This window comes from Pogona vitticeps, chromosome 3 (assembly GCF_051106095.1).
Source record: "Pogona vitticeps strain Pit_001003342236 chromosome 3, PviZW2.1, whole genome shotgun sequence".
Taxonomy (NCBI): domain Eukaryota; kingdom Metazoa; phylum Chordata; class Lepidosauria; order Squamata; family Agamidae; genus Pogona; species Pogona vitticeps.
Window position 1 is genome coordinate 237,159,935 of NC_135785.1, and position 26,697 is coordinate 237,186,631.

Here is a 26,697-nt window from a genome sequence, read left to right on the forward strand (position 1 = left end):
TTCGCGAGGCCCCTACGCTGGGTACTTTCAAATGCCAGCTGAAAACATGGATGTACATTCAGGCCTTCCCTCCTGTCTACTGATTTCTTTTGCGTTGCTATTTATTATTTATTCCTGCACTATTTGTTATTGTTGTATGCTAATGTATTTATGTTTTTTAATTGTTTTGATATTCTGTAAGCCGCCCAGAGTGGTAGAATATACCCGATGGGCGGGATATAAATCAAACAAACAAACACGCAAACAAGCAAACAAACAAACAAATAAATAGAACTTAAATCAGGTTTTACTTTTAAGTAAAAATATTTAAAGTGAGATCAAAACCCATTTAAATACCAGTACTTTTCAGTAACTAGCGTGGGATGTATATCAGATTAAAAATCAGTATCATATCTGATGGTTTGTGGAGTTACATTCTAATATTTCATTGAACTTTCTACGTATGGCCACTTTAAGTAATTTTGCTCCTTTTGACAAACAGTGTATTTCAGAAATCCCGTTTATAGGAGAGATTACTTTAAGCTTCCAAAGCTGTTTATCCAACACATGCTGCTTTATTTTCAAGGTCAGCATTGAATATTTTAGTTGCTTAATCATATACAACATGAAACAGTAATGAGAGTTCTGTTGGATGACCCACTACAGATGCAGTAGATTAAAGAGAGTTAATCCCCTCTGATTCCACAGACCATTCTGGGTTCAGGAAATAAAAAAGAGCATTCTCAAAGTAGGATTCTTAAAACGTCACTGTTCGACTGCTTAACTAAAACCTGGCATGCTGAGAATGTCTGCTTTTGATGCAGTTGGTGTGGAAAGAAACCAGACAAATCAAGTAGTGAATTCCCCTGTTTTTTTGCTGCCATTTATTTGCCAGTAAAATACAATCTGTTTGTTGGTGGGCGGGGCGGTATATGTTTGTCTTTAAAATTAATTCTTAAGAAACATAAGGCTGCTTTGTTTCAGACAAAAGTAAGAATTTATTTAACAAGAATCATAGTGAAGATTCCCAAATGTTTTTCCCCTCCGCCCCCAAATGTAATTTAGTATAAATATAATCTTTAACATATAAACATTTTGGTTTATTTTGGTACAGGACTACAGATAAACTGTGAGAATGGATAATGAACCACTACTACCCACATAGTCTTGAAGTAAGTGAAATGAGACACATAGGCCGTTGTTCAATATGTATGTGCACACAGAGCTGCAGCTGTGGAAGTTGCCATGATGATCTGACAAGGTGCCAGCTGCACACAACCAGGCACACCACCAGCACTCCATCAGATCACTACAGCAGCTTCTCTTTGTGTAAATATTGACCTGGAAGTTACATACTGCTTACAAGTGATTTTTACCTCCAGTGATCTTGTTATTGCTTACCAAGTATCATAACACCAGATTATGCATCTGTGAAAAGCAGGCAGATCTAGAACTGGCATGTTCAGGGGAGGAGATGGAGAAATCGGAATGTTGTATTTCAAAAATAGGGGCACCCCATTAACAACTACTTCTCATTTCTCCAATGGCTCCTGACAAAATATCATTTAAAAGGATAGTTCTATGTATATATGCTCAGAAATAGTAGATACTAATTTCAAGAGGGCTCTCTTTTAGGTATCTTTGGACCAAGGCTGTAATGCTATGTGTAAGGTTATGGGAGTAAGTTCAACTGACCCCAGAAAGGATGACTTTTGAGAAAACATATATTGGATTGCACTGTGATGTCTCTTTTCTTCTTGGCCCTACTATTATGGGTTCCCAGTGTGGTGCAGTGGATAGACTGATGGAATAGGACTCTGGAGAACAGAGTTTGAATCCCACTCGGCCATGGAAACTGACTGGAGGAGTGGAAATGTTAAAAGAACTCCTTAAATATTCCACTTACCTTGAAAACCCTGTTAGGGCTGCTATATGTTGGTTCCAACTTGACAGCACACAACAAGAACAATGCTGTTAGGTCTGCCCAATGGTGAGTAGTGGAAGGATGAGGGAAGATAGTAGTTAAACCTAAGACTAGCTCAACTAGGCTAGCACAAGACCTAAACAGGGCTTTTAATGATAGGATGTTTTGGAGGTCATTAATTCATAGCATCATTATATGCTGGCAGTGACTTGACAGCACACAACAACAACCGGCCTCAGCCATGTTCAGCTTGGGGTACAAGCAGTGACAGCACTTCTCAGATACTGCAGAAGAGGCAGGGACAGGTTTAGGGAACCATTTGCACCGCAGGAGTGTGAATTGCAAGGGCAGTCCACACATTCACTGTGAGCATAGCTCCGTCCACATGCATCCCACTTTGCTTGATACAAACAAAAGATCTGTAACAACTTAATGAGGTGGGGGAGAAAGGGCAACACTCTTTCTTGTGTGTATGTACAACCCTGCCAAGGTACAATGGAGCTTATAACTGCCCAATGCAGCTTATAAACTCCAATACAAAAGCGTAGGCAGCATCTTAACACAGACAGCACCTTTATTAATCTTTTAAAAAGTTGTTCTTTCTCAGTGTCTCAGAATTTTTTCCATACACCAAAGGTACAGATTGATGTAGGAAACCACTGTAATGTATTAAGTTTATGAAAGGCAATTAAAGGCACTGTCTTTCAAAGTGCATTAAAAGAATCACAGAGGAAATGAATGAGAATTGTCTTTTAAAATTACTTTTTATCCCTTCAGTCAATCCTTTTAGGAATCCTATAACAATTAAAACACAGAAACTCAAAAGTCACTATTAATTATTACTGGTAAAGAAACACACAACTGTGTTTTTTAATTTTCTTAAAATGACAATAAAAGTCACAAATATGTGTAAAAAGGAAATTGATTTTGGCTGGCAGGGCAACGTGTTACGAAAGGGAGGAAAAATATTGTTAGAAAATCAGATACATACAATGAGCTTTCAAACCCATTCCAGAATAGGGATAAATAATTAAACCCACTTCTGTTTTGTCTTCCCGGTGCTATAGACAAATATTATAAAAATGAAACTTTAAATGCATGACTAGCAGTGTGCATAATCACAGCCACATAATAAGTAAAATGTGGCAGCAGTATAAACATACAACTTCTTACCAAGTATGGGTTTTTTTCTAGCAATAAGAACAATATTACTGTAAGATTTAGGAGGAAGCTGCCAATACAATAAATTAGAATACTGGAACACAATTTGTATGCATCCATATCTGGAATGAAAAAGGAAATGTTTTGCAGAAATATTTTGTATGAATGTCTGGGAACGGTAGTTCCTGCAGAAATGGTAAAAGTGTGCAGACTATGCTACAAAAGAATCAAAAAGGGAAGTCTTATCCCATTCCCCCCTACACCTTTGATTTCTTGCACAATGAATTGTCAGTCAAATATTAACAAAATCAGTTTATTCTGTATGCCTTTAAGACAAAAACATGATCACATTTAGTTGGTGTCAGATTTAAATAAAAAGGAAAAAATAGTATATTAACATAAGAACATAAAGTAGTTCCGACTACCACTTTCAAACAAGCATCTTCCTGTATTATCTTTTTTTAACATAATGTGAAATTATTTTATAACCAATAAAGTCAGGAAAGCGTTTTAAATATTCTGTCCAGTCCACCTCTGAATTAAGTAGAGACACTGTAATTCATGTCAATTTATATATATCTTTTTAAAATAGAAACAACCAATCAGCAAAAAATACAAAGTTCAACTAGCTGCCCAGGCTGTTTTTAAATAAATCAGTAAGTTCACACTGAATTTCATAGTCAGATATGTTTTAAACTTGTTAGAAACTTCCACACTAATTTTAAAAAGGAAAGAAAAATCAAGAGATTTAAGTTGTCTAAAATAGTCCAACCTTGAAATTGATTTAAAATCTAATACATTAAATTCTATAGCTTAAAAAGAGGTTCCTTTCATATTTATTGCATTAATAGTATGCCTCAGTTGACACATCAAAAAGCAGTCTAAACCAACTGCAGAAATCTAAATTAATTTTTTAAAATTTATTTGAAAAGTAACCGAAACTGCAAAAATATTATATAACAACACTAAATCTGATTATATTTCAGTGGGAAGCAGCACATGACACACGAAGTACCATAAGTTCCACAGAGTGTGTACTGGTGCTTGCTTTCAAGCATGTCAACACTGATCCAAAGACATGTTAAACGCTTAGTAATCCAGTTCAAGTGAATAGGTCTATAGCTCACTGGAGCTGAATTATTCCCGGCACTGCTACATAATGATGTCCTTCCTATGAATATTTTCCGATAAACATTCGGGACTGTGAGGTCCACCAGGGTATTCACCCGATTTGCAAGCCAGTCCTAACCACCGTTACTCAGAAATCAGTCCCGCTATTTTGACTCTTCCTCTTTGTTTAGATTTACCCCTTTTATCATGAGCATCCAACCTCAGTGCAAAGGCGGGGCATAAAGGTAATATATAAATAAATGTAGGGGCTTCGATAGATGCGCCTCCCCAGTCGTTAAAGCGCAGCAAGGACCGCCGAGTTCGGGAGGCTCTTTTGTCTGAGGACTTTCCGATACTGCACACAGAGACGCCTCTCGTTGCACGTCCCCTGAGAAGCGCGCTTAATTTATCCGCTATGTGTCTGCCACGTGCTGGGCTGGCCATGCTTTAATTCTGTATTTGCGCCTAGACGCGTGCATTGGAACAGCAGCCAGGCAGAGCCAGGGGCTTCAGCCGAGGCGGCGTCGAGGCGGGCGACCCTCTCAGTTCGCCAGGCCTGGCCCCTTCCTTCTCCCCTCCGCTAGCTCTGCAGACCGCGCCGGCTTGAAATCTCGGCAAAACGCCCAGGCTCGCAACTCCCCTCATTTGCGCTCACAAGATGGAGGCGAAGGGTGCGTCCTCCATCTGCAGCCGCGGCACCTGGCTCTCCGTATGGCGGGAGGGCGAAGGGGACCGAGGCGGAAGCCTGGCTTCCTTTCCCCTTCCTTTCCTCTCACGCTCCTCGGCCTTTTGCGCGGGAAACGCGGGTCTCCACCTGTTGGCGGACCCGGCCGGCCTGGGCCGCCGTAGGAGTCGCGGGCCTGAGAGCAGGGGGCGCACCGAAGGCCGCCTTCCTAGCTCCTCACGGGCAAGGCCTCGCTGGTCTGGCGGGGCGAGTCCGGAGGAAAACGGAGCCCCGCCAAAACCTGGCCTCCCGAGAGGCGGCGGCTGTCTGGAAGCGCCCTGCTGCCCTCTGCGCTCCTTGCCGAGCCGCACGTCGGGATTGGAGGAATAAAGGCGCTGATAGAGAAACTCGCGCCTGGCAGAGCCCCATCCGTCTCTTGCGCCGCTACCCGATTAAGAGCCCCAGCGCACATCCGGGCACGCTGCTAAGCCAGACAGAACAGGGCGAGAGCGCAGGCTGCTCGGAGCGGCGCGCCAGGCGCAGGGGCGCTGCCAGCTCGCCATTTGCAGCAAAGAGAGAGCTTTCGGATCTGTTTTCCTGGGAGTAAGCCTCACTGGATTCAGTCGGACTTACTTCTCTGAAGCTACACGTAAGATTGGGTTATAAGTCATTGCACCCGAAGCGACATTCGGATCTTGAGTGTGAATTATGAAGCAGCAACATAATGTGTTTGAGATCCGCCTGAGTGTTTTTTTTAAAGGAGACACTGTTAGGCTAATGGCGTTAACGTGCGGCAACCGTAACAGGACCAAAATAAATGGGATTTAAACAAAACCTCTGCGTCTGATTGAGACGCAGAGGTTTTGCTTAAATCCAGGTCTGATAGTGATTTGTCTGTAAACTCACTTAAAATCCGTGGGTCTTGCTTCTAGATAGACTCCATAGGGCCGCGCTGCAAGGATTTAACATCTCCAGCCCGCTTCTAAATTTATAAACTGAAAAAAACAACCCCCACAGATTTGGAAGGACGTATTTAGGACTGAAGTTTAAATCCCACGTATTTCGAATGAATCAAGGCGCCCTTAACTTTCGCTGGGTGGCACCCAATTAATTGTTAAACTAAGGTGACCTTTCTGAAGCCACCCAAACAAGGGGGAACTCCTTCAGATTCTTCTCGCCCTCCCTGGCTTCTGCAATGTGCTTTGCTCTCAGAGTATGAGAAGAGGGAGCGAAGCTTAAAGTCCGCGCAACAAGGAGCTTGAAAGGCGCTGACGGTGATCCTGATGTACAATGTGCAGCAAGGTCTGGAAGGACAGGAAGACTGTCTGCCCGCACGAGCCCTCTCTCTTACTGTGGCCGCTGTTCCCCCTTCTGCTCTGTCCAGCGTGTCGTCCATTTATGAGACCCCATCCGGATAGCAAATACAGTCCACAAACACAAAAATAAACTGCCCATTCTGGACTGTTAAATAGACCTTTATTTGGCAAGAGTAACGAGAATCACAGCTTATGTAGAGAGATGCCTTTTGTAACAAGTGTGTGACCTTAAGAAAGCAACAAAGCAACTAATTACTAGCAAACAGAACTGAGGCTGACCGGCAGCTGCATGGCTTCGGAAACTCAACCCGGAAAACTGTCAAAGCCGGTCACCAATTGGATACCTCATTTATCTGCTACCAGTCTAAGCAGCCAGGTAGAAATACAGCAACATTTGCATCCCATCGATTAAGACCCGTCAAATCGCCCCTCGTGCTACCTAATTGGGAAGGAGAAAAGGGGGAGGCTTTCCCCGCTATTTTCTGTCCAACGATCGCTGACTTTGTAACACTAGATTCGCTGGCTGGCGGGAGGAAGAGAAGACTGCTCGGCGGTTTCCAAGCTCCAGCAGACAGCCCCAGATGCAGCCAAGTTTTAGGCTGTTCGGTCTCCGTTTTCCTTTCCCCAAGAGCGAAGCGCCTCTCCAGCTCGCCCGTCGAAAGATGCCGGGTTAACGACACCTGCGGTCCCATCTGTGCCATAAAGGGGGCTCGGGTCGCCCCAAGAAGAGACGAGCTGGGCCAAGAAGTCCTTTCCCCGCCGGAAGCCAGAGCGCTCCAGCCCCGCGCCTCACTCAGCCGAGAGCTCCTTCACCAGTCCCAAATGGGTAGGTGGCCTGGCGGCTGGTTTCCTGCCATCAGCCCCCTACCTTTAGTTTGTGTGTTTCCTTCTCTATTGCCAAGAAAGGGATTAATTAACCGGGCTGGAGCTGAAAGAGGCTGCCGTGACGAGCCCAGTGGCGATTGGCCGCCCGCCCGCCTGGCCCTGCCTTTATAATTTCCACACGAGTGCATCTGGGCTCTTATACAAACCAACAGCCAGCTTCTTCTGACATACACACACATGCACGCACACGCGCGCATACACAAACTGAGAGTGAGCGAGGCAGAGAGAGAGAGACCCAGCACTTTCCCCACGATCCTGCACAACCCTGCGCGCACACAAGGTGGCTACTTCAGAAGAAACACAAATAAATACTCAGTCCCGGCAGTGGCGCTTTGCCTTTGGGAGCCTTCCTGCATTCTGGGCTCCAACTCTGGCTTCTTGTTTGTGTCTCTGTTTCTCTCTATATTTTTAAGCTGCAGATCTCGATGCTTTCCGAAGTTTACTCCGAGGTCTTCTCGACAGAATAAAACGGGGATTGCTTGTGTTTCCTTGGCAAAGACCACAGATCTGTCCGGGACTGACCACCTCCATCCCGCCAGAAGGAAAAGCATCTCGGCTGAGGAGTGGAGAGGAACCGCCGCCGCCGCCGCCGCCCAGTCCTTGGGGTCCCTTTCCGAGTGCGAGGCAGCCCGATTCTCCTCTGAAGTTGGCTCCAGCCTTAGCAGCCGCATTGGATCCCACAGCTTACTGCGAGACTCCGGTCTACAATCCGGATCTCTGCCCCAACATGATCGCGGCCCAGGCCAAACTGGTGTACCACCTCAACAAATACTACAACGAGAAATGCCAAGCGCGGAAAGCGGCCATTGCGAAAACTATCCGAGAAGTCTGCAAAGTGGTCTCGGACGTGCTGAAGGAGGTGGAGGTGCAGGAGCCGCGCTTCATCAGCTCCCTGAACGAGATGGACAACCGCTACGAGGGCCTGGAGGTCATCTCGCCCACCGAGTTCGAGGTGGTCCTTTATCTGAACCAGATGGGCGTCTTCAACTTCGTGGACGACGGCTCGCTGCCCGGCTGCGCGGTGCTCAAGCTGAGCGACGGGCGGAAGCGGAGCATGTCCCTCTGGGTGGAGTTTATCACGGCCTCCGGGTACCTTTCGGCTCGCAAGATCCGCTCGCGGTTTCAGACCCTGGTGGCCCAAGCCGTGGATAAATGCAGCTACAGAGACGTGGTGAAAATGGTGGCGGACACCAGCGAGGTGAAGCTGCGCATTCGGGACAGATACGTGGTGCAGATCACGCCGGCCTTTAAGTGCACCGGGATCTGGCCCCGGAGCGCGGCCCACTGGCCCCTGCCCCACATCCCTTGGCCGGGCCCCAACCGCGTGGCCGAGGTCAAGGCCGAAGGGTTCAACCTCCTCTCCAAGGAGTGCCACTCGCTGGCGGGCAAGCAGAGCTCGGCCGAAAGCGACGCCTGGGTCTTGCAGTTCGCCGAAGCCGAGAACCGGCTGCAGATGGGCGGCTGCCGGAAGAAATGCCTCTCCATCCTCAAAACCTTGCGGGATCGCCACCTGGAACTGCCCGGGCAACCGCTCAACAACTACCACATGAAGACTCTGGTCTCCTACGAGTGCGAAAAGCATCCGCGGGAGTCGGACTGGGACGAGTCGTGCCTGGGCGATCGCCTCAACGGGATCTTGTTGCAGCTGATCTCCTGCCTCCAGTGCAGGCGATGCCCGCATTACTTCTTGCCCAATCTAGACCTCTTCCAGGGCAAACCGCACTCCGCCCTCGAAAACGCAGCCAAACAAACCTGGCGGCTGGCAAGGGAAATACTTACCAACCCCAAAAGTTTGGAAAAACTTTAGAGGGAGAGGAAAGGCGGCCTTAAACTACTGTATTCAAATGTCTTTCTATTCCGATAATTTCTGTTGGGGGAGGGAAGTCAGGGGTTCCCATCCGACAATGAAGCATCGCCTGTGGATTAGGCCGTCCACACACGTGCAGACGCACACAAAAGCCTGCAGCAAGTATTATGACTTATTAGAATCACAATTTTCAAACCAGAATCACAATTTTCAAATCCCGTCTGGGGAAAAAAAGAAACGGTATTACCGCCATCGTCATCATCTGGGGAAATGCAATATCGGCTGCAATTGAGCCTGATTGTGACCATTCTGCCTAGAAGCCAGAACCGTGGAATATAGTAACAAGACCCGTGTTTTGTTTTGGTTTTTTGTGTGATTAAAAGCTGTGTCTGGAAATACCATTTGAACAAGGGCAACAAAAACACACAAAAGCTCACACTTGTTTCGCACCCTCAATGTACATTTTTAATTTGTATGGAATATTGTGATCTCACATTGTCTTTGAAATTGTGGATGTTAGTGTTTTGTGATTTGGTGAAGAGAAGTTAAATGGCCATTTTGGATACTTCAGGACATTTTCTGCTCAAGAAGATACCATTTCAAAAGGTAGATTTTATCATGGTACTTTTGTTAATTGTCTTTTTGAAGTGTCTACACTTAAAAGTTTACATTTTTTTTCCAAATATATTGCTTGTTCTATTTCTAACATTCCATAAATATACTTGAAATGTTATTTAAATATATTCAGAAAAATTGGATTTTGCTTATATAATTGTGAATATTTGAATTATATATTGGGAAAAATGCACTTGAAATACACTGGATAATTTTGTGACTTAAATTTCTGTTGCCGATTTTATTTAATTACAATCTAATGAATAAAATATAAATACGTGCAAGAGTTTCAGTGCTGGATTCAATTTGGGATGATGATATATTTTGCTGTAGGAAGAGGGGAAATCTGCAGCCCATGGAGGCCCCCTTGTTAAAATCGTTAACTTTTTGAGAAATCAGGTAACAAATCCTAAAAACTGGATCATGCCGGCCATCAGCGTCTTCTAAAGTGTGTCGTAATTAACCGAGTAGCATTTTTACAACCACTAGATAATAAATCTACTTTTCAAAGGTTTACTGGACTAGGTTAACTTGGCCGTCAGTCCGGTTTTAAAGAAGCTGAAGGCACGTTTGCTAAGCAAGCCTCGTTTGCAACAAAATTAACACTTCGCGACAAGGAAGGGAGCGCTGCCAAATTTATAGATCGGCCTAGGAGTCCTCAGGCGAAGAATAATATTACCTTTGCCCTAAGTGTCAGAGGCCTGGCGGCAAGGCTGCCGCCGGCCCGTTGCGCCGGGGGAAAAGCAAGCGCCAGCCTTTCCGGGCGCTCAGCGGGAACCTACCGGCCCTCCCAGCACCAAGCGAGGATTCCCTCCTCACGCAAGCCGATATGAACCCGAAATATTCGAGCACATACGGAGGTGGTGGAGGTGGACTTAAGCAGGCTCCAGTTTGCTAAAAATGTTCAGCAGCACAAGAAGTTTTGTTTACATTCGACGCGCTGTAGCAAACGCATCAGAATCGCCATGTTGCTAAACACCCCCTTCCCCGTTAAAAAGAAAAAAAAATATTATATTGCCGGCGACAGAAGCGACAAAGTTGTTAAGTCGACCTTCTAATATTGGTAATTAAAAAAACACAACACTGTCAATTAATGTTTTTTTTTTTTTTTTTAAAAACCAATACCGATGTGACCTTAAAAAGTATTACTCAGGTAAACGTACCCTGAGCGTATGTTTGCCTGTGCCTCCAAATGAGCGATGCATCTTGTTATTTCCAAAAAGGATAGTGTTCGTCTGCGGCCAAGGCCCGGGCGAGAGCCGTCTTTCCTTTCCTACCCACCGACCCCCTGCCCCTCGCTACACCCCGGATGGGGCCAAAGGCTGCCCTCCTCCCCGTAGCACCCAGGCAGAGGACTCGGAGGCCTCTAAGCGGAGCGCCTTGCGCTTGACTTCGCCTCCGCAGGAGAGAAGCCGCTGCCTGGCTTGCCTGCCGGAGCAGCGAGGCCGGACGGCGGCTCCGCCATCACCTCAAGGGATTTCTAAGCAATTGGCTTAACTGCTAAATCAGCCCATGTCCGTACAAAGGCCTTCAGGAATTGAGAGGGGGGGGGAGGAGAAAAAGAAGAAGAAAGACTGTTAAAATAGGAGCGAGGGAGTCATCGCGGATTGTCCATCATTAACGCGCTGAGCATGTTAATGAAACAGGAACTGAACCTAAAGGAGGAGGAGGGAAGCTGAGCGGGGGGTGGTGGTGTTTCCATGCATTCACTATTAAGAATTATAGCATGTCCTCCCACCCCTCTTGTCACGCGCCTGGTACTCACTTTAGAGTCGATCTTCTTGAAGGCTGGATCATCCTCGTCTACCTCGAAGTAGATCTCGGTGGTGGTGATGGAGAGCGTTCCCTTGGCCACCACCACCGGGGCGATGAGTTGAGCCGGCGTGCTGAGGACCACGGGGCCTGCAAGACAAGACGGAGGGCCATAAGGCTGGGGCAACTCCGGCAAGAGACCTGCTCTCCTCCTCCTAAGAACTAAACGAAAGGCTCCTCTCTGGACTTCAACGAGTGCCGGGCACTGCGGGAAAAGAGAGCGCTTGACAAAGCGGATCTTCCCCTAGAAAGGAAGGTCTCGCAACCCCAGCACCATGGGCTGATCGGCAGAAGGGTGAGCGTAAAAACAGGAGGCATTATGTAATTCATGCACACAAAACAACACCGAAGACCTCAGGGCATATTATGGGCGTCAATGGGCCTCGGTGTCTATTGGGTAGAAGGAGCCTTAACACTGGGATATTTGGTTGGAAATTCCGTGGTCATGAGGAGGTAAACCCGCTCTTGTCATAACTGAAAAGTTTCCTACTACTCACAGAGTTCACGTTTATGAATGTTTCCTTGAGAGTAAGTTTCCGTAAATTTAGAAGAGCCAAGGGCCTCCATCAACCGCACTTATCTCCCTTCCTTGCAAGTACTTTTATTCTGGGAAGTTAGTTCCACTAAGTGTAATTCAAAGGGATTTGCAAATACAGTAAAATAAAATAAAATAAAATTTAAAAAAAGTATTCACATTGAATCTTCGTGTATCTAATGGCCAAATTACATGACAGATATTATGTTTCGCTTTTAAAAAATCAAAACGGGCGTGAGTTAATGCCACACGTTTCGCAACATATCACTACAAGCCATTTGCGTAGGTATGTGTCTCTTACCGTACCAAAAAGCACCCTATGAAATGTAGTCTTTATTGTGCAACGGTTCTTGGTTTCGAGAAACCAATTCTCACACAGAAAGGCCAGAAATAGTGTTCTTTTCCCTTACAGTATCTGATCTCTAAACTCATGTTAAGGGCTGCAGCTTTATACCTGCCTTCCTGGAAGTAAAACCCACTGGATTTTAATACAGACAGCAGAATCGTTTTGCTTTCAAAATCTATTTGTTTTAAACAATTACAGAAGGTAATTAGAACATGTTTATTCTTAGTTCCCCTGAAATAGCTCCCTAATAAATGCGTAAATTTAAACCTAGCAAGCATTCGTACTTCTAAGTAATTCTGGAATTAATGGGGCATTTCTGATATTGGGGGCAAGTACAATCCACGGCAAGTTCAGTCTGAAATAAGTTTCACTGTGTTCAGTGGGACTTCTCTTGTTGCAAACGGTCATTACAGCCAAGTCCCATGCCGTTTAGAATCGGGACGAATTAGCAATGTATTGGGTCAGAGAGACTCTAATATGTTTTTGTCGAAAATTCCATCTCGGACTGGATGCAAAACATTAAAAAGTGAACTGAATATAATGGCTTTCAGAACCAAGGTCTAAACCTAGATGTCTATCCCAGAAACCTAAAACACGCTACACATTGACTTGATGACACATCAAGAGGAGAATGAGATATCTCATTATCCAGTTTAAAATAAAGCGAAACGCCGAGGCTATATAACAGTGGTGTTTAGAAGTGGTTTTCCAGTGCAAATGGCTAGCATCCTTGACTTCCCCGTTCTCCTCTCCTCCGGAGAAGGCTGCGGGAGCTGTAAAGCCGGCAGCACTCGGGCCGCCCAGCAAGCACCCTTCCCTCTCGAACCTCTTTCCTGAGCATCCACGGATGCTGGAGGCTCCCCTGCCCGCTGCCCTCACAACCCGCACCAACCTCTCTATTGGCCGGCCGTGCGCGGCTCCTAGCTTAGGCTTCCCAGCCAGCGGCCGCCCCTCTCCTCCTCCCCCACCACCTTTGACAGCTTTCAAGCAAGCCCACTGGGGGCTGGATAATATTGATACAAACTCTATTTTCTTTCATTTTCTTGTTTTCCCCTCGCCTAATAGGCCAGCGTGGCCTCTTGACCCCGGTCAGCTGATCGGGATCACATGGGCTGGGCTCGCCTCGTCCTTTCCCCGCCATGCCTCCCTCTCCCCCTTCCTCGCCGGCCCGCGGCAGGACAAGGTAGCGGGCGCGCCGTCAAGCAGGCCGGCCGGCCGGCGTATCGGCCTGCCTCCTCCGGCTCAGGGCAGGGGGATCGATCCGAAACGGCGCTTTAAAGGCTCATCAATCTTAATCTAGGTTGCTCAAGTAATTATGCGCGATTCTCTCGTGCCATTACAAGTGGATTTGGGTTTCGACTCCCCAGGCCCCTCTCCTTTGTGCTTAATGGCCTAGGGGATCTCTCCAGACGGCATCGCCTTGCCCTCCTCTCTAGCACCGCTTCCCCGGCAGCCACCCTGTTTCTCCCCCCCTCCTCTTTTTTAACCCTTCGTCGCCACTCGCCTCTCCCACTGCTACGCTTTACAGGCCTCCCTGCTAAAATAAAAGGACGTTAAAGATGATACAGTTCGGGGGGCCGCTTGATAGTCTATCATTATAAGAAGGCGTTTAGTAGTTCTCGCTCGTTCCCAGAAGGAAGATCAGGTAGTTAACCCAATTACCTCCCATATTCCCGCTTGTTATATGGACAAAATAAAAATGAAGCGCCTGGTAGTTTACGGTCAGAAGGCCAAAGACTATAACGAGAAATCTTTTTCAAGAGAATACTTAAAATCTTTTGTGCTTGAGTCGTGGGCGCAGGCGAGGGGCTAAACAATTAATGCCAATAATTGCGGGCTTTACTTTTAAAAACTGCTCCTGGAAAGAAGGAAGCGCATCGCAGAAATTTAGATGCAAAAGGCACACCAGTAACCCCAGCATTTTGAAACGATTCGAACAGAACGACTCAGTGAAACCGAATACAAGTCTGTTCTAACCAGCTACAGTACTACTAAAAGCAGCGCTCCCAAGGATGACACGATGTTTCCATTAACATTCGTGTTGTTGTTTTTCCACATAAGGGGAGAAAAGCAAGCGTTTATCTTGCTTCGGTGCCTCAAGATGCCGGTTATTTCATCTTCCAGGCCTCCGCAAGCGTGCCAGGGTCTACGAAGATGCCAGAGAGGGCAGACCCCTCGGCCATCACGGCAGGTTTGTCTTCTGCCGCTTGGCCCCGATCTCCAGGAACCAGTCATGCCATCATCTCCTTGCCTCCTGTCAGCCTCCCTCCCCCCCCCCCCCAAAGTGGGCCAATGAAAGCGGGGCATGGCGATGCTGCCTCTCATTTTGCTCTTCTGGAAACTGCACTGAGGAAAGCTAATAGGGTGTGCGTGTACAGTATGTGTAAGAGCCAAAAGAAAACAGGCGATGAGGAAGGATACGGCCGCTTCTTGCCGTAACATGTTTACTCGTGGGCGCCGAGGCTCGAGCAAAGGCCCAGAGGTGAGCTGCCCACGAAGCCGCTTTCTTCTTGCAAAACAACCGGTGCCCTGGATGGCCTCGGGCGGAAGAGCGAGTCAGCCTCGTACTTCCCCGAGCGGAGAAATGACCTAGAGCCGGAGGGGGAAACAGGCGGCCTCTCTACCGAGTCAGGCTGTAACTCACATCACCTCTGCTTGGCACAGCCAGAAGTGAAGGATGATGGGAACTATAGTCTAAGACTATAGTCTTGAGAACATCTGGAGGACCATCCGTTTGCCCCACCCCATCCCCACCCCCACCCCCACCCCCAGTCGAGAGACCGCAAGTATGGCGTGAGGGCAAGCCCTTCCAAGAGCAAGGGATGCTGCGGCCTCCATCAGGTGACCCAGGACGGTTCCGCCTGCCGGAATCTGTCCTGAAGCGTCCTGGCTCTGGGTGGGAGCGCCCGTGGGAGGCGGCTGCCCCTGGGAAGGGAAGCCCGTTCCTTGTCTTGCCCGAATCCGCCTTTTCTCTCTCTCTCGGCACCTCACCTAAACTGCTCGAGGTGCACTCGAGAGGCGAGGCGAGGGCGACCCTAAGAGCCCCTTGGCCGGATGCCAGGGAGGGATGGGCCCCCGTGGGGTCACCTCTCGACCGCCAGCTGCCAAACGCGGCTGCTCTCAGCGTGAGCGGGAGCTGCCTCCGTCTGCCCGTCAGCCCGCCTTAGCCGGGCAGCACAGGGGGGACGGCCGAGCCCCCGGCGCCCAGCCCGCAACCGCCATGGCGCCCCGAAGGGTGCAGCTGAGCTGAGATGTTGGCAACTACAGACACTCCTTTCCCTTCTCTCACGTGCAGCCCTTCGTGTGGGAAGGATTTGGCACACTGAGGGGGACTAGAAGGAGGTTCGGGGAAAAGCATCGACTTTCCTCTCATAACCCGAGACTGCTCCTCCTGACTCTTGAAGGGAACACTTCGCATTTTTATATCTTTTTCACTCGAAGTCTCCGAAATCCCCTCCTCCCCTCCCCACAATATCTTCGAACAGGCACGGAAGGAAACATTTCCGTCTTAATAGTATGTCATTTTTACACTTGTCCTTTGGAAATCTCCAATTACAACTCCCAATACCACGGCACATTTAAGGAGCGCTGAGTCTTTTTTGTTAGAGCCTTCAGGGAGCAAACCAGCTACTGAGAGAATACGAAATTAATCCACTACAGCTATAGAGCGAGAGGATTATGGCTTAATCCCCTTTGGGATAGGCTCTGGATTTTAAGGATCCGACATTAAAATGTTTACACAAGGCATAATCAAAATAGCGCAGCTTTTCCATATGGCTGCGAGATAGGCAGGCCGCCTCCGCTCCCCTTCCCCGAGGCCACGGACACAAAAGCGCGGCGCACCTGACAGCGCCCCGGAGGAGGGCAGGGCGGCCGAGCAGGCAGGGGCCGGGCGGGAAACGAGGCCGTGCCGCTTCGAGCCCCGCTTGGCGACAAAATAGGCAAAAAGAAAACCATCTCGCCGGATCAAGTCAAGCTTGAATGGCGCGAGGGGGACATTTAAATTTGAATCGAGGCCGTGCGAAATTTCTCCCCCCCTCTTCAGCTCCAGAGGCGGCCACGTTGTTCCCCACCTGCGCCCGCTCGCCTCCAGCCGCCTCGCCTGGAGCGGCCTTGACCGACCGACCGACCGAGGAACGGCAGAACAAAGGCAGCGGCGAGCCGCACGCCGGCTGCGAAGAGGCCACGGCCTCGCCGGTGTCACACACACCGGCGACGCCACACACCTCACGAGGGCCGGCGCTCCCTTGGAGGAAGCAGCAAGAGCTCCTTTTTGCTTAACTGGGGTGCCTCTGCGCAGCCCGTGCGCCCCACTTTCAAAGGGAATCGCAAGACTAATAATGCCGAAGGCGTTTTCAAAAAATAAAAATAATTAGCATTGCATTGCGATTGAAGGGAAGTGATGGGGCGCAGGTCATGCTTGGAAAAAAAAAATTCCGTTTTCGGTGGCCTGCTTCTAAACCGGCTTGTATGAAATTTTACAAGTCCGTATGAGGAAAATCCAGGCAGACGTTCTCCCGCGAAAGTCCTACCGAATTCCCTATAAGCAATTTCCCGTAGCCTAAATCTCTCTGACTCGCTGGGAATGACTTCTCAGACAACGAACCCAGCAGGGGAATGAAAGGTAGATACGCCAAAGAAAAATTCGCTGGTACTTCACGTCCTTGCAGTATTTAAAAAAAATATCACCTGTAACACCTGTAGAGTATTAAAACAAAGTCTCCCCGCCTGGTATTTTGAAAAATAAAGAATTACATATTTTCTTGTTTATGCAAAGTTATTTTTCATAATGGTTATTCAAATCAGTGCTATGATTAGAACAACTTCTACCTCTGGATGAATTATTGGGATGTGTCACAGACTTCACGAGGACATCAGTTTGGGGTTGTGTGTGTGTTCTGCAGGGTCCAGTCGGAACCGACTTATAGAGACCCTAATAAGGCTTCCAAGGAAAGTGAGACACTTTGGAGTGGTTTTTTCCACTCCCCCAGTGAGTTTTCATGGCTGAGGGTGCATTCAGACCCTGGTTTCCAGAGGTTTCCTAGTCCATAAAACCACTTGAATTCCACCAACACTAAACAAACACGAGGGTTGCAGAGATGTGGTGCTCCTTAGGTAATTTTCCTCCCTTTTTATAGGGCTGGTAGAACATTGGCACTAATTTAACAGGAAATATTTGGAATATTAAATACCTAATAAAATAATTCAGCTGAAATAGGGGTCCTCTTTGTGTCTTTTGGATGTCTCTTTCAGTTGCATATATCTGAAAATCTGACAAGCTGCTATAGTCTACTGTTCAGTGTCAAAGCAGAGAATAAAGCGGTAACAAGCAGGTTATATTTTGATTAAGTTAAAATAATTTTGGTAATTTAAAACTAAGACTACAACGACTATAGTATTAAAAATATTGTGACACTGACTGAAGATTAACAATGAGATGGAGAAGAATTGAGAAAGAAAAACAAGGCAATAATCACAGTGCTTTAAAAAATGAAGGGAATTTTTAACAAATGACAAGGTATTATAGAAGGTGGGCACTACTCAGGTAGGGAAAAGATAGCTTTCTGTCCATCTCAAGTTCACTTAATTTGAAGCAATGGAGATTTCTTTCTAAATAACTGTCTTTAAGGTCAAAATACTGCTTACTTCAAAAATAATATCAAAGACATTTGAAAGTACATATACCTGGTAAGGCAATAACCAGAAAAGCATGGGAACAGAAGGAGCTTCTCAGTGACTAAAGTACAAAAACCAAAGAGGATATTCTTGTGAAATCCAGACATCTGGGGCATAATTCAATTGACCATGTAACATTGCCACACAAAAGATAATTGTTGGAGCCCTATTTACATATACATACTGCATGGTGCAATATTAATAGGGACACATGTGGGCCTCTCATATCTTCATACAACTCTAACCCTCTTTGAGTATTTTAGTAACACTACCTATATCTGTAACTTGCTATGAGGGAAAACAGAGAGATGGATGGAATACGAGAGGTACGTAAAGACTTTCAGTTTCTCTTGACATCTTTGTTCTGCCTGTGCACATGTTCGATGGGGATGGAGTAGGAAACAGGAGTCCACTGAGGCCATGGCAATCCTCTGTGTGAGTACACCATGCTGACTCACTGTCTTTGTTTCCATTTTTATTACTATTATGTATTGAAGCAAAATAAAGCAATTCTCGGGAGAATTTATTGGAATGTCATCTTTATAACGAATGTTTAAAAAATGCAATGTTGCTTTTAAAGCTGTGGCTAAAGAATGCCTCATACAGCTGCAGTCCATAAACCAGTTAATGATCTTGGAGTATCTCTTTGCTGTGTGGACTGAACCACAGTATTTTTGAAAGAAAAATGACTAAAGAAATGAAGTAATTGTAATGGATATGTAGACTAAAAAGTAATGACAGTTATACAAAATTATCAGGTCCTGCAAAAATCCCAATAATATATCATAAACATCAACTTCACTTTCCGCCCCCACCCCCTTTTGTGTGTGTGTCTAGGCATAAGAGGGAATGACATTTGTCAGGGTTTGTTTTTGTATAAGTTAGGTTTTTAGTAACTGGTTCCTAAACATCTTTGCAAAGAGCAAAATCAAACAATTCTGGCAGCTCAGAAAGTAGGGCCATAAATAAGAAATAATGCATGTTAATAATAAATCAGCAAATAAGTGATTGGAATAATGAAATGACCAGCCAGATGGAAATGTGTGCAAAAAAAAGTAATCCTTACATTGGTTAAAAAAAGTACATAACAAAGTTTACTATATGGCATGTGTATAGCCATATAGCATCAAGGCTAAGTGGCAGATTCCTTTAGGAGCATTTTCCCCCACATTGCCACATTTTCTGCATGTTTAGAGAAACTACTTCCTCTGTATGTATTTATCTTCTGAAAAAGTTTGAACATACTTTTAGTTTAGATACTGGAAGGCATCTACTGAGTTGTGCTTATTTTAATAAATAAGGTGTTCCCACCTTCCTTACATTAAATCCATACAATGATTTCTCTATCAAAGGAGATTTCTCTATTAAGAGGGCTAAACTGTTCTGCTGAGCCTACTTACATTACAGTTTTGCCCCATGACATTGTGAAAAATGTGGATTCTTGCTTTTTAGTGCAGATAAATTGGAAACAATGCTTTTGAACTGTGTTAAAAACTAACAGTTCACATGGATTTAACATGGTTGTGGACAAAGTTAAAAGCTCTTCTCATCTGTTGCCAGGTGATCATGTATCAGCAATGGCCAAGGCTACTTTTAATCATCTACATCTGGCAATTGACTGTGACCATTTCAGACAAAGAATCTACTGTAAGAGTCTAGGTTTGTTCTTTTGTCCTTTCAGTATTTTACTTTGATGATATATTCCACAGATCCACTTCATATTAATAATAACAAATTGATGAGCTAAGTTGTGTGTTATATGCTGTCAAGTTGGAAACATATAAAATGACCCTAATAGGGCTTTCAAGGTATCTAATGAGTGTGTTTTTTTACCATTTCTACCCTAGAGTAAGTTTCCCTGGTAAAGCAGGGATTTGAACCCAGGTATCTTGCTTGAGCCTACTCCATCACTCTGTCCAATACATGACACTCGGTAGATAAGTCTAGGCTGGACCTGAAAAGAGCAGCTTCCTTGCAAATCAAATTTTCGTGCAGTATGATAAAATCCACACTTGTGACTGCCCATGTGACAAAAGATGGAGCAAGAATGGTGACAACAATGCCTAGAAGAGAAGCACAGAGTGCAGCTGCTTAAGAGTCTGCTGAGGGATGGAGAACCATAACATCCATGGCTGGTTTTACATAGACATATTTGTTATGTCCCATCAAGCTGGAACTGATTTATAGCAACCCTAATGTGGTAAGTGAGATATTTAAGAGGGGTTTTATCCATTCCAAACCCTCAGTGAGTTTCCATGGCTGAGCAGGGATTTGAACCCAGACCTCCTAATTCCTAGTCCATCACACACAGTTATACAGTGGTGCCTCGCTTAACGATGATAATCCGTTCCAGGAAAATAGCTGTTAAGCGAAAAACGTCATAAAGTGAAATTAAAAGCCAAATTGAAACGCATTGAAAAACTCACCGTACAGCGAAGATCCTCCATGCGGAGGCCATTTTCACTGCCTGTATAGCCAGGAATCTGTCCTAAAACATAGTGGGGAGCCGTTTAAAGAACCTGGTGGCCATTTTGAACACCCGACAATCGGTTGTTTTTGATTGTCGTAAAGAGAAAATCGGTTTCCAAAGCAGGGAACCAATCATCGCTAAGCAAAATTCCCCCATTTAGACCATCGTCGTAAAGCGGATTCGTTGTAATGTGGAGCAATCGTTAAGCGAGGCACCACTGTATACTGGTTACGGTCATAGTAATTCCGGTATTTTTATAGCTTCTGCCCCTACCCCTATAGCATCAAGGTGCTAACAGGAGAAAGAGTCAAATAAAAACTATATTTGTATGGCTTTTAATTAAAAGAGGCAAAAATTAGTTTTTTGCATAACAAGTAATACTTATTATTGTGAAAATATTTCTATTCAAGCAAGGATAGACATAAATTTCGGCCATTTTTAGTGGGATTGTTTTAGGTAAAAAAGAATAATGTTGACAGAAATGTGTCTGGCAGCGATCTTATGACTTTAACTGGTTTACGCTTCTGTTCTGCAGCTCCTGAAGGGTGCCCTAGGATGAAAGGGATCATTAAGGATCCCAGAATCCCTCCCCCCGTGTATATGTGTGCACCAGGATGCTTTATTTATTTATTTATTTATTTATTTATTTATTTATTTATTTATTTATTTATTTATTTATTTATTTATTTATTTATTTATTTATTTATTTATTTATTTATTTATTTATTTATTTATTTATTGCCCTGAAATAGCCATGGCATTGCTGCAGCTGATGATGCCATCCTTGTTGCATGGTGCACCTCTGCCAACAGGATTTCAGCCTATAAGATATTATATTACATTACTCTTTGCTAAAACCCTGGAAGATAGGAATAAATTTCAAAATTATCTTGATAGGCTTGAGCACTGGGTTGAAAACAACAGAATGAAATTCAGCAGAGAGAAGTGCAAAATACTGCACCTAGGAAAAAGAAACCAAAAACACAGTTACAAGATGAGAGATACCTGGCTCAGCAATACTATGAGCAAGAAGGTTTCAATGTAGATCACAAGCTGAATAAGAGTCAGCAGTGTGATGTGGCTACAAAAAAGGCAAATGCTATTTTAGGTTACATTAACAGAAGAATAGTCTCCAAATCCCTCGAGGTACTCGTTGTTGTTGATTAGTCCTTAAGTCATGTCTGACTCTTCGTGACCCCATGGACCAGAGCACGCCAGACCCTCCAGTCTTCCACTGCCTCCCAGAGTTTGGTCAAATTCATGTTGGTAGCTTCAATGACACTGTCCAACCATCTTGTCCTCTGTCATCCCCTTCGCCTCTTGCCTTCACTTTTTCCCAACATCAGGGTCTTTTCCAGGGAGTTTCTCTTCTCATAAGATGGCCGAAGTATTGGAGCCTCAGCTTCAGGATATGTCCTTCCAGTCAGCACTCAGGGTTGACTTCCTTCAGAATTGATACGTTTGATCTCTATGTAGTCCAGGGGACTCTCAAGGGTCTCCTCCAGCACCACAATTCAAAAGGATCAATTCTTCAGCGCTCAGCCTTCTTAATGGTCCAGCTCTCACTTTTATACATTGCTACTGGAAAAACCATAGCTTTGACTATGTGGACCTTTGTTGGCAAGGTGATGTCTCTGCTTTTTAAGATGCTGTCTAAATTTGTCATCACTTTCCTCCCAAGATGCAGGAGTCTTTTAATTTCATGGCTGCTGTCCACATCTGCAATGATCATGGAGCCCAAGAAAGCAAAATCTGCCACTGCCTCCATATCTTACCCTTCTCTTTCCCAGGAAGTGATGGGACCAGTGGCCATGATCTTAGTTTTTTTGATGTTGAGCTTCAGACCATTTTTGGCGCTCTCCTCTTTCACCCTCATTAAGAGGTTCTTTAATTCCTCCCCACTTTCTGCCATCAGAGTGGTATCATCTGCATATCTAAGGTTGTTGATATTTCTTCCGGCAATCTTAATTCCGGTTTAAGATTCATTCAGTCCAGCCTTTCAAATGATGTGTTCTGCATATAAGTTAAATAAGTAGGGAGACAATACAGCCTTGTCGTAGTCCTTTCCCAATTTTGAACCAATCAGTTGTTCCATATCCAGTTTTAACTCTTCCTTCCTGTCCCACATATAGATTTCTCAGGAGATAAGGTGGTAAGGCACTCCCATTTCTTAAAGAACTTGCCATAATTTGTTGTGGTCCACACAGTCAAAGGCTTTTGCGTAGTCAATGAAGCAGAAGTAGATATTTTTCTGGAACTCAATGGCTTTCTTCATAATCCTGCGCATGTCGGCAATTTGGTCTTTAGTTTCTCTGCCCCTTCGAAATCCAGCTTGTACTTCTGGAAATTCTCGGTCCACATACTGCTGAATCCTACCTTGTAGGATTTGGAGCATAACCTTGCTAGCGTGTGAAATGAGTGCAATTGTACGGTAGTTGGAGCATTCTTTGGCACCGCCCTTCTTTGAGATTGGTATGTAGACTGATCTTTTCCAGTCCTCTGGCCACTGCTGCATTTTCCAAACTTGCTGGTATATTGAGTGTAGCACCTTCACAGCATCATCTTTTAAGATTTTAAATAGTTCAACTGGAATGCCATCACCTCCACTGGCCTTGTTGTTAGCCATGCTTTCTAGGGCCTACTTGACTCCACTCTCTAGGATGTCTGGCTCAAGGTGAGCAACCACAATATCTGGGTTGTCCGAGATGTACTAGTTTCCCTCTATTTAGCTTGGTTAGGCCTTATCTTGAGTACTGTGTCCAGTCCTGGACACTGCACTAGAAGAATGCCAACAAACTGGAACAAATTCAGAGGATGGCAATGTTGATCAAGAGCCCTGGAAACCAAGTCTTATGAGGAAAGACTGAAAGAACTGGACCTATACAGCCTTGAGAAAAGAAGACTGAGGGGAGATATGATAGCACTTTTCAAATACTTGAAAGATAGTCATACAGAGGAGGGGCAATCATCCCAGAATACATAACAATGGGCTCAAAGTACAGGAAGCCAGATTTCAGTTAAATAACAGGAAAAACATCCTAACTGTTGGAGCAGTACGGCAATGGAACCAATTACTTTGAGAGGTGGTGAGTGCTGCAACACTGGAGAGTTGAAGATAAATTCAGTCAACTACCTGGCAGATATCCTTTTATTTGCATTCTTGCACTGAGCAGGAGGTTGGATTCAATGGCCTTATAGGGCCCTTCCAACTTCATGATTCTATGATTCTAAAATGTTACTCTCCCAAAAATGCTCAGTAAGTATCACATTTCTTCTAAAGTAACAATCCAACCTCTATATCTGAATGTGCTCTCATTCAGTCCTAAAAAGTGGCTAAAATATTACTGCTGCCTCTACCACAACAACCACTACTGTTACATAGAGCTGTTAAGAATGCTGTGCTTTCATAGGAAAGAATCTGAAGGGAGAAAAATCTGTTGCCAGCTGAGGGCATGGGTACACTATGAAAATGATTTGGGAGATAAAATGTTTCAAAATAATTCAGTTTCACAAATTAATTAAAATAATTGACCCTAAAATACCTCACTATCCAACCCAAAAAATATGCTTCACAGGCAATAAAATAAAATAAATCCATGCTTCCCTGTATATTGCATAGTCATTTTAAAATTGATTTCAAGCATGCTAAGCCTGATTGAAATATAAGTCGTCGTCCCCCCCCAACATGTAACCAAGCTCTCAGTCTGTAAAACATCTTATGGGTATTCACATAAGGTTTGTGTAACTTGCTGTAACTAATTACAGCTAATCAATGAAGTCATGGGGGTTTCTCAACTGAGTGCCTGGTCACATACCTGATTACACAATTGAGATGTACCACAGCACCTCATCAGTTAGACACACTTAGTTGTGGTAAGTTCTGCAAACATCATTGTGTGTGTTACAAAAGACAAGAACTGCTGAATAGAAAAAAAACGTAGGTTTCTTTCCTTGGCAGAAAAGAAACAAGGAGAAAATGATCTGGAAATATCAGAGGACATATTTGGAAACAGATATTTAGGAGACAACTAGGGAAGCTGCAACCAGCTAAAATCATTGAAAATCCAAAATCATCATATTTCAGATGTTCTCCTCTCTTTGTCTCTAGCAACTGATGTTCAGAGAAAGATGGCCTCTTACCCTGGACACCTATTTCCATTATCATGGGCAATAGTTTCCTAAAATGATATAATTCTTTTAAAGTATCATTTATCCAGCTCCTGCAGCAGTATATTCCAAACAATGCCTTTCAAGTATGAGGAAACACTATGTGGAACATTGTTCTGTGATGCTACCTGCATTTACTTCTCATTTTGTCTTTTTAAACTTAGGGAATTGGAGGAGGGAAGAGAAGCAATCAGAAGGTTGGTCTTCCATTGAACTGAAGAAAATTCTAAGCCAAGAATAGCAATTTTTGGAAGCAGAAATAATTTTGAAGCAGGGGATTCACACGGTCAGTGCTAGACTGGAAGACACTTCTAGGACTTTCATCTTTCAATTTGCACCAACCACGCCTGTGCACAGCAAATATTCTGCAAACAGAAAGTCTGAGTTTCAGTCTTTTCCCTTACTACTCAAAAGGTGAGAAGAACTGACAATTGGAATAAACAGGCTGAACAGGCCAATGACCTGACTCTGTCAGATGGCTCTGTATATGTTCATATGTATGTATGTATGTATGTATGTATGTATGTATGTATGTATGTATGTATGTATGTATGTATGTATGTATGTATGTATGTATGTATTTATTTATTTATTTATTTATTTATTTATTTATTTAACTTATGGTCTGTGGATTGGCAATACTGCACTTCTTTTCACACCTGGGTCTCAGATCCAGTAGTACTTTGCTTATTACAATTATTACATATGTTACGCATTGTAAACACTGAGCCCAAAATTAGCCGCCTAGAGTGGTCGAAATGACTAGATAGGCGGGGTATAAATACAGTAAATAAATAAATAAATAAAAATAAATAAAATTAACCCTCACACACCAGGATGGCACCTTTTAGTCTTTCAAAGGCACATTCTGTTGCACAATCCACAGCACCAAACCTGTAATGTGGGCATTTTATAACACTGTCGCTTGAAGGTGGTGAACAATGACCAATATCACATTACTTTTAAAGTAACAATCCAACCTCTATATCTGAATGTGCTCTCATTCAGTCCTGAAAAGTGGCTAAAATATTACTGCTGCCTCTACCACAACCACTACTGTTACACAGAGTTGTTAAGAATGGTGTGCTTGCATAGGAAAGAATCTGAAGGGAGAAAAATCTGTTGCCAGCAAATATATATATACTGTACATACTCTCTCTCTCTCTCTCTCTCTCTCTCTCTCTCTCTCTCTCTCACTCACTCACTCACACACACACACACACACGTTTTTATATATAAAAACGGAAACATCATCCCAACAAATCTGCTGCATTTTGCCACTGGGTAACTTGTCCAAGCTAATATAATACATTTGGGCCAATGAAATTAAATAATTAAAAATCCTGTGCCATATTTAGCAAACTATGATGCAGAGAAACAGAAATCAAATACTTTGATTGTCAGTAATATTTTTGGGGGGAGACAGTAAAATTCTCAGTAGGTTCAAAAATCCACTCTGTGTACACTATAACATAACATGATCTTCACCCTACTGCTAATCCCCAATATTTTGGAATTCATAAGATGTCAGGAAACTCTTTCAATACAAGTGTTTTTTTTATCCCATGAAACAAAGATTACAAAAAAAAATCTACTCAACTTTGCACCATCTGTAAACAACCACGGTGCACTAGATAGCAACTAGGAACACATTTTTATCATGGAGTATTTTAGCACATCTTCAGCACTTTCAAGTTAGTACAACTATTCTTCAGAAAACTATGTAAATAATTTATGACTTATAAAATTAAGAAGTAATAGAGAAGAGTTAATAATCAAATCTCTATAAATGTGCAAACTGAAATGCTGCTGATTCACAAGTTTAGATATCAAAAAGAACTACTAGCTACTGATCTCTCTCCATCATTTATGAATAAGTCACTTGCCTCTTGAAAGGAACAGTCTGGGAAGAAATTTAGGAGCTAAAACTGAAACAGAAATTGTAAAAAAAAAATCATTATAAAATAAGACAGGAATGTACAAAGTTTTCTTTTTAAACTGACTGTACTTCATTACACTAGTGCTGTTCTTAAAATCTTAAGACCATCCATCAGCTTTTAAAGACCATTTAACTGTAATAGGATTATGTGTGGTTGAAATCTTAACACCTTCAAGTAAATGCAAACATTTCTATGTACTTTCATTGTATATGAAATAGCAGCCAAGCTGTGATTCTTCAAAGTGACCAGAAAACCTCACATGTGCTAGAGATTTTGCTTTCCTATTCTCT

At 44.2% G+C, this 26,697-nt stretch overlaps 2 protein-coding genes across 6 annotated transcripts in view; one reads left to right on the forward strand and one right to left on the reverse strand.

Annotated features, from left to right (window-relative positions):
- The window catches only part of NBEA (neurobeachin), a 470,696-nt gene that overhangs the window by 170,584 nt on the left and 273,415 nt on the right, over positions 1-26,697 (reverse strand). For all 5 annotated transcript variants that reach the window (XM_072993781.2, XM_072993780.2, XM_072993779.2 and 2 more), the window contains one exon: positions 11,227-11,363. In XM_072993781.2, coding sequence (XP_072849882.2) covers positions 11,227-11,363 — 137 coding nt within the window. The remainder of the gene's footprint in view (positions 1-11,226; positions 11,364-26,697) is intronic.
- MAB21L1 (mab-21 like 1) lies at positions 7,086-9,745 on the forward strand. Its single transcript, XM_020783818.3, has one exon. The coding sequence runs from the start codon at positions 7,767-7,769 to the stop codon at positions 8,844-8,846; it is 1,080 nt and encodes a 359-aa protein (XP_020639477.1). The 5' UTR covers positions 7,086-7,766; the 3' UTR covers positions 8,847-9,745.

Bases quoted from the DNA above. Each gene is read 5' to 3' on its own strand.
- MAB21L1 (XM_020783818.3), top strand. From the start codon at position 7,767: ATGATCGCGGCCCAGGCCAAACTGGTGTACCACCTCAACAAATACTAC.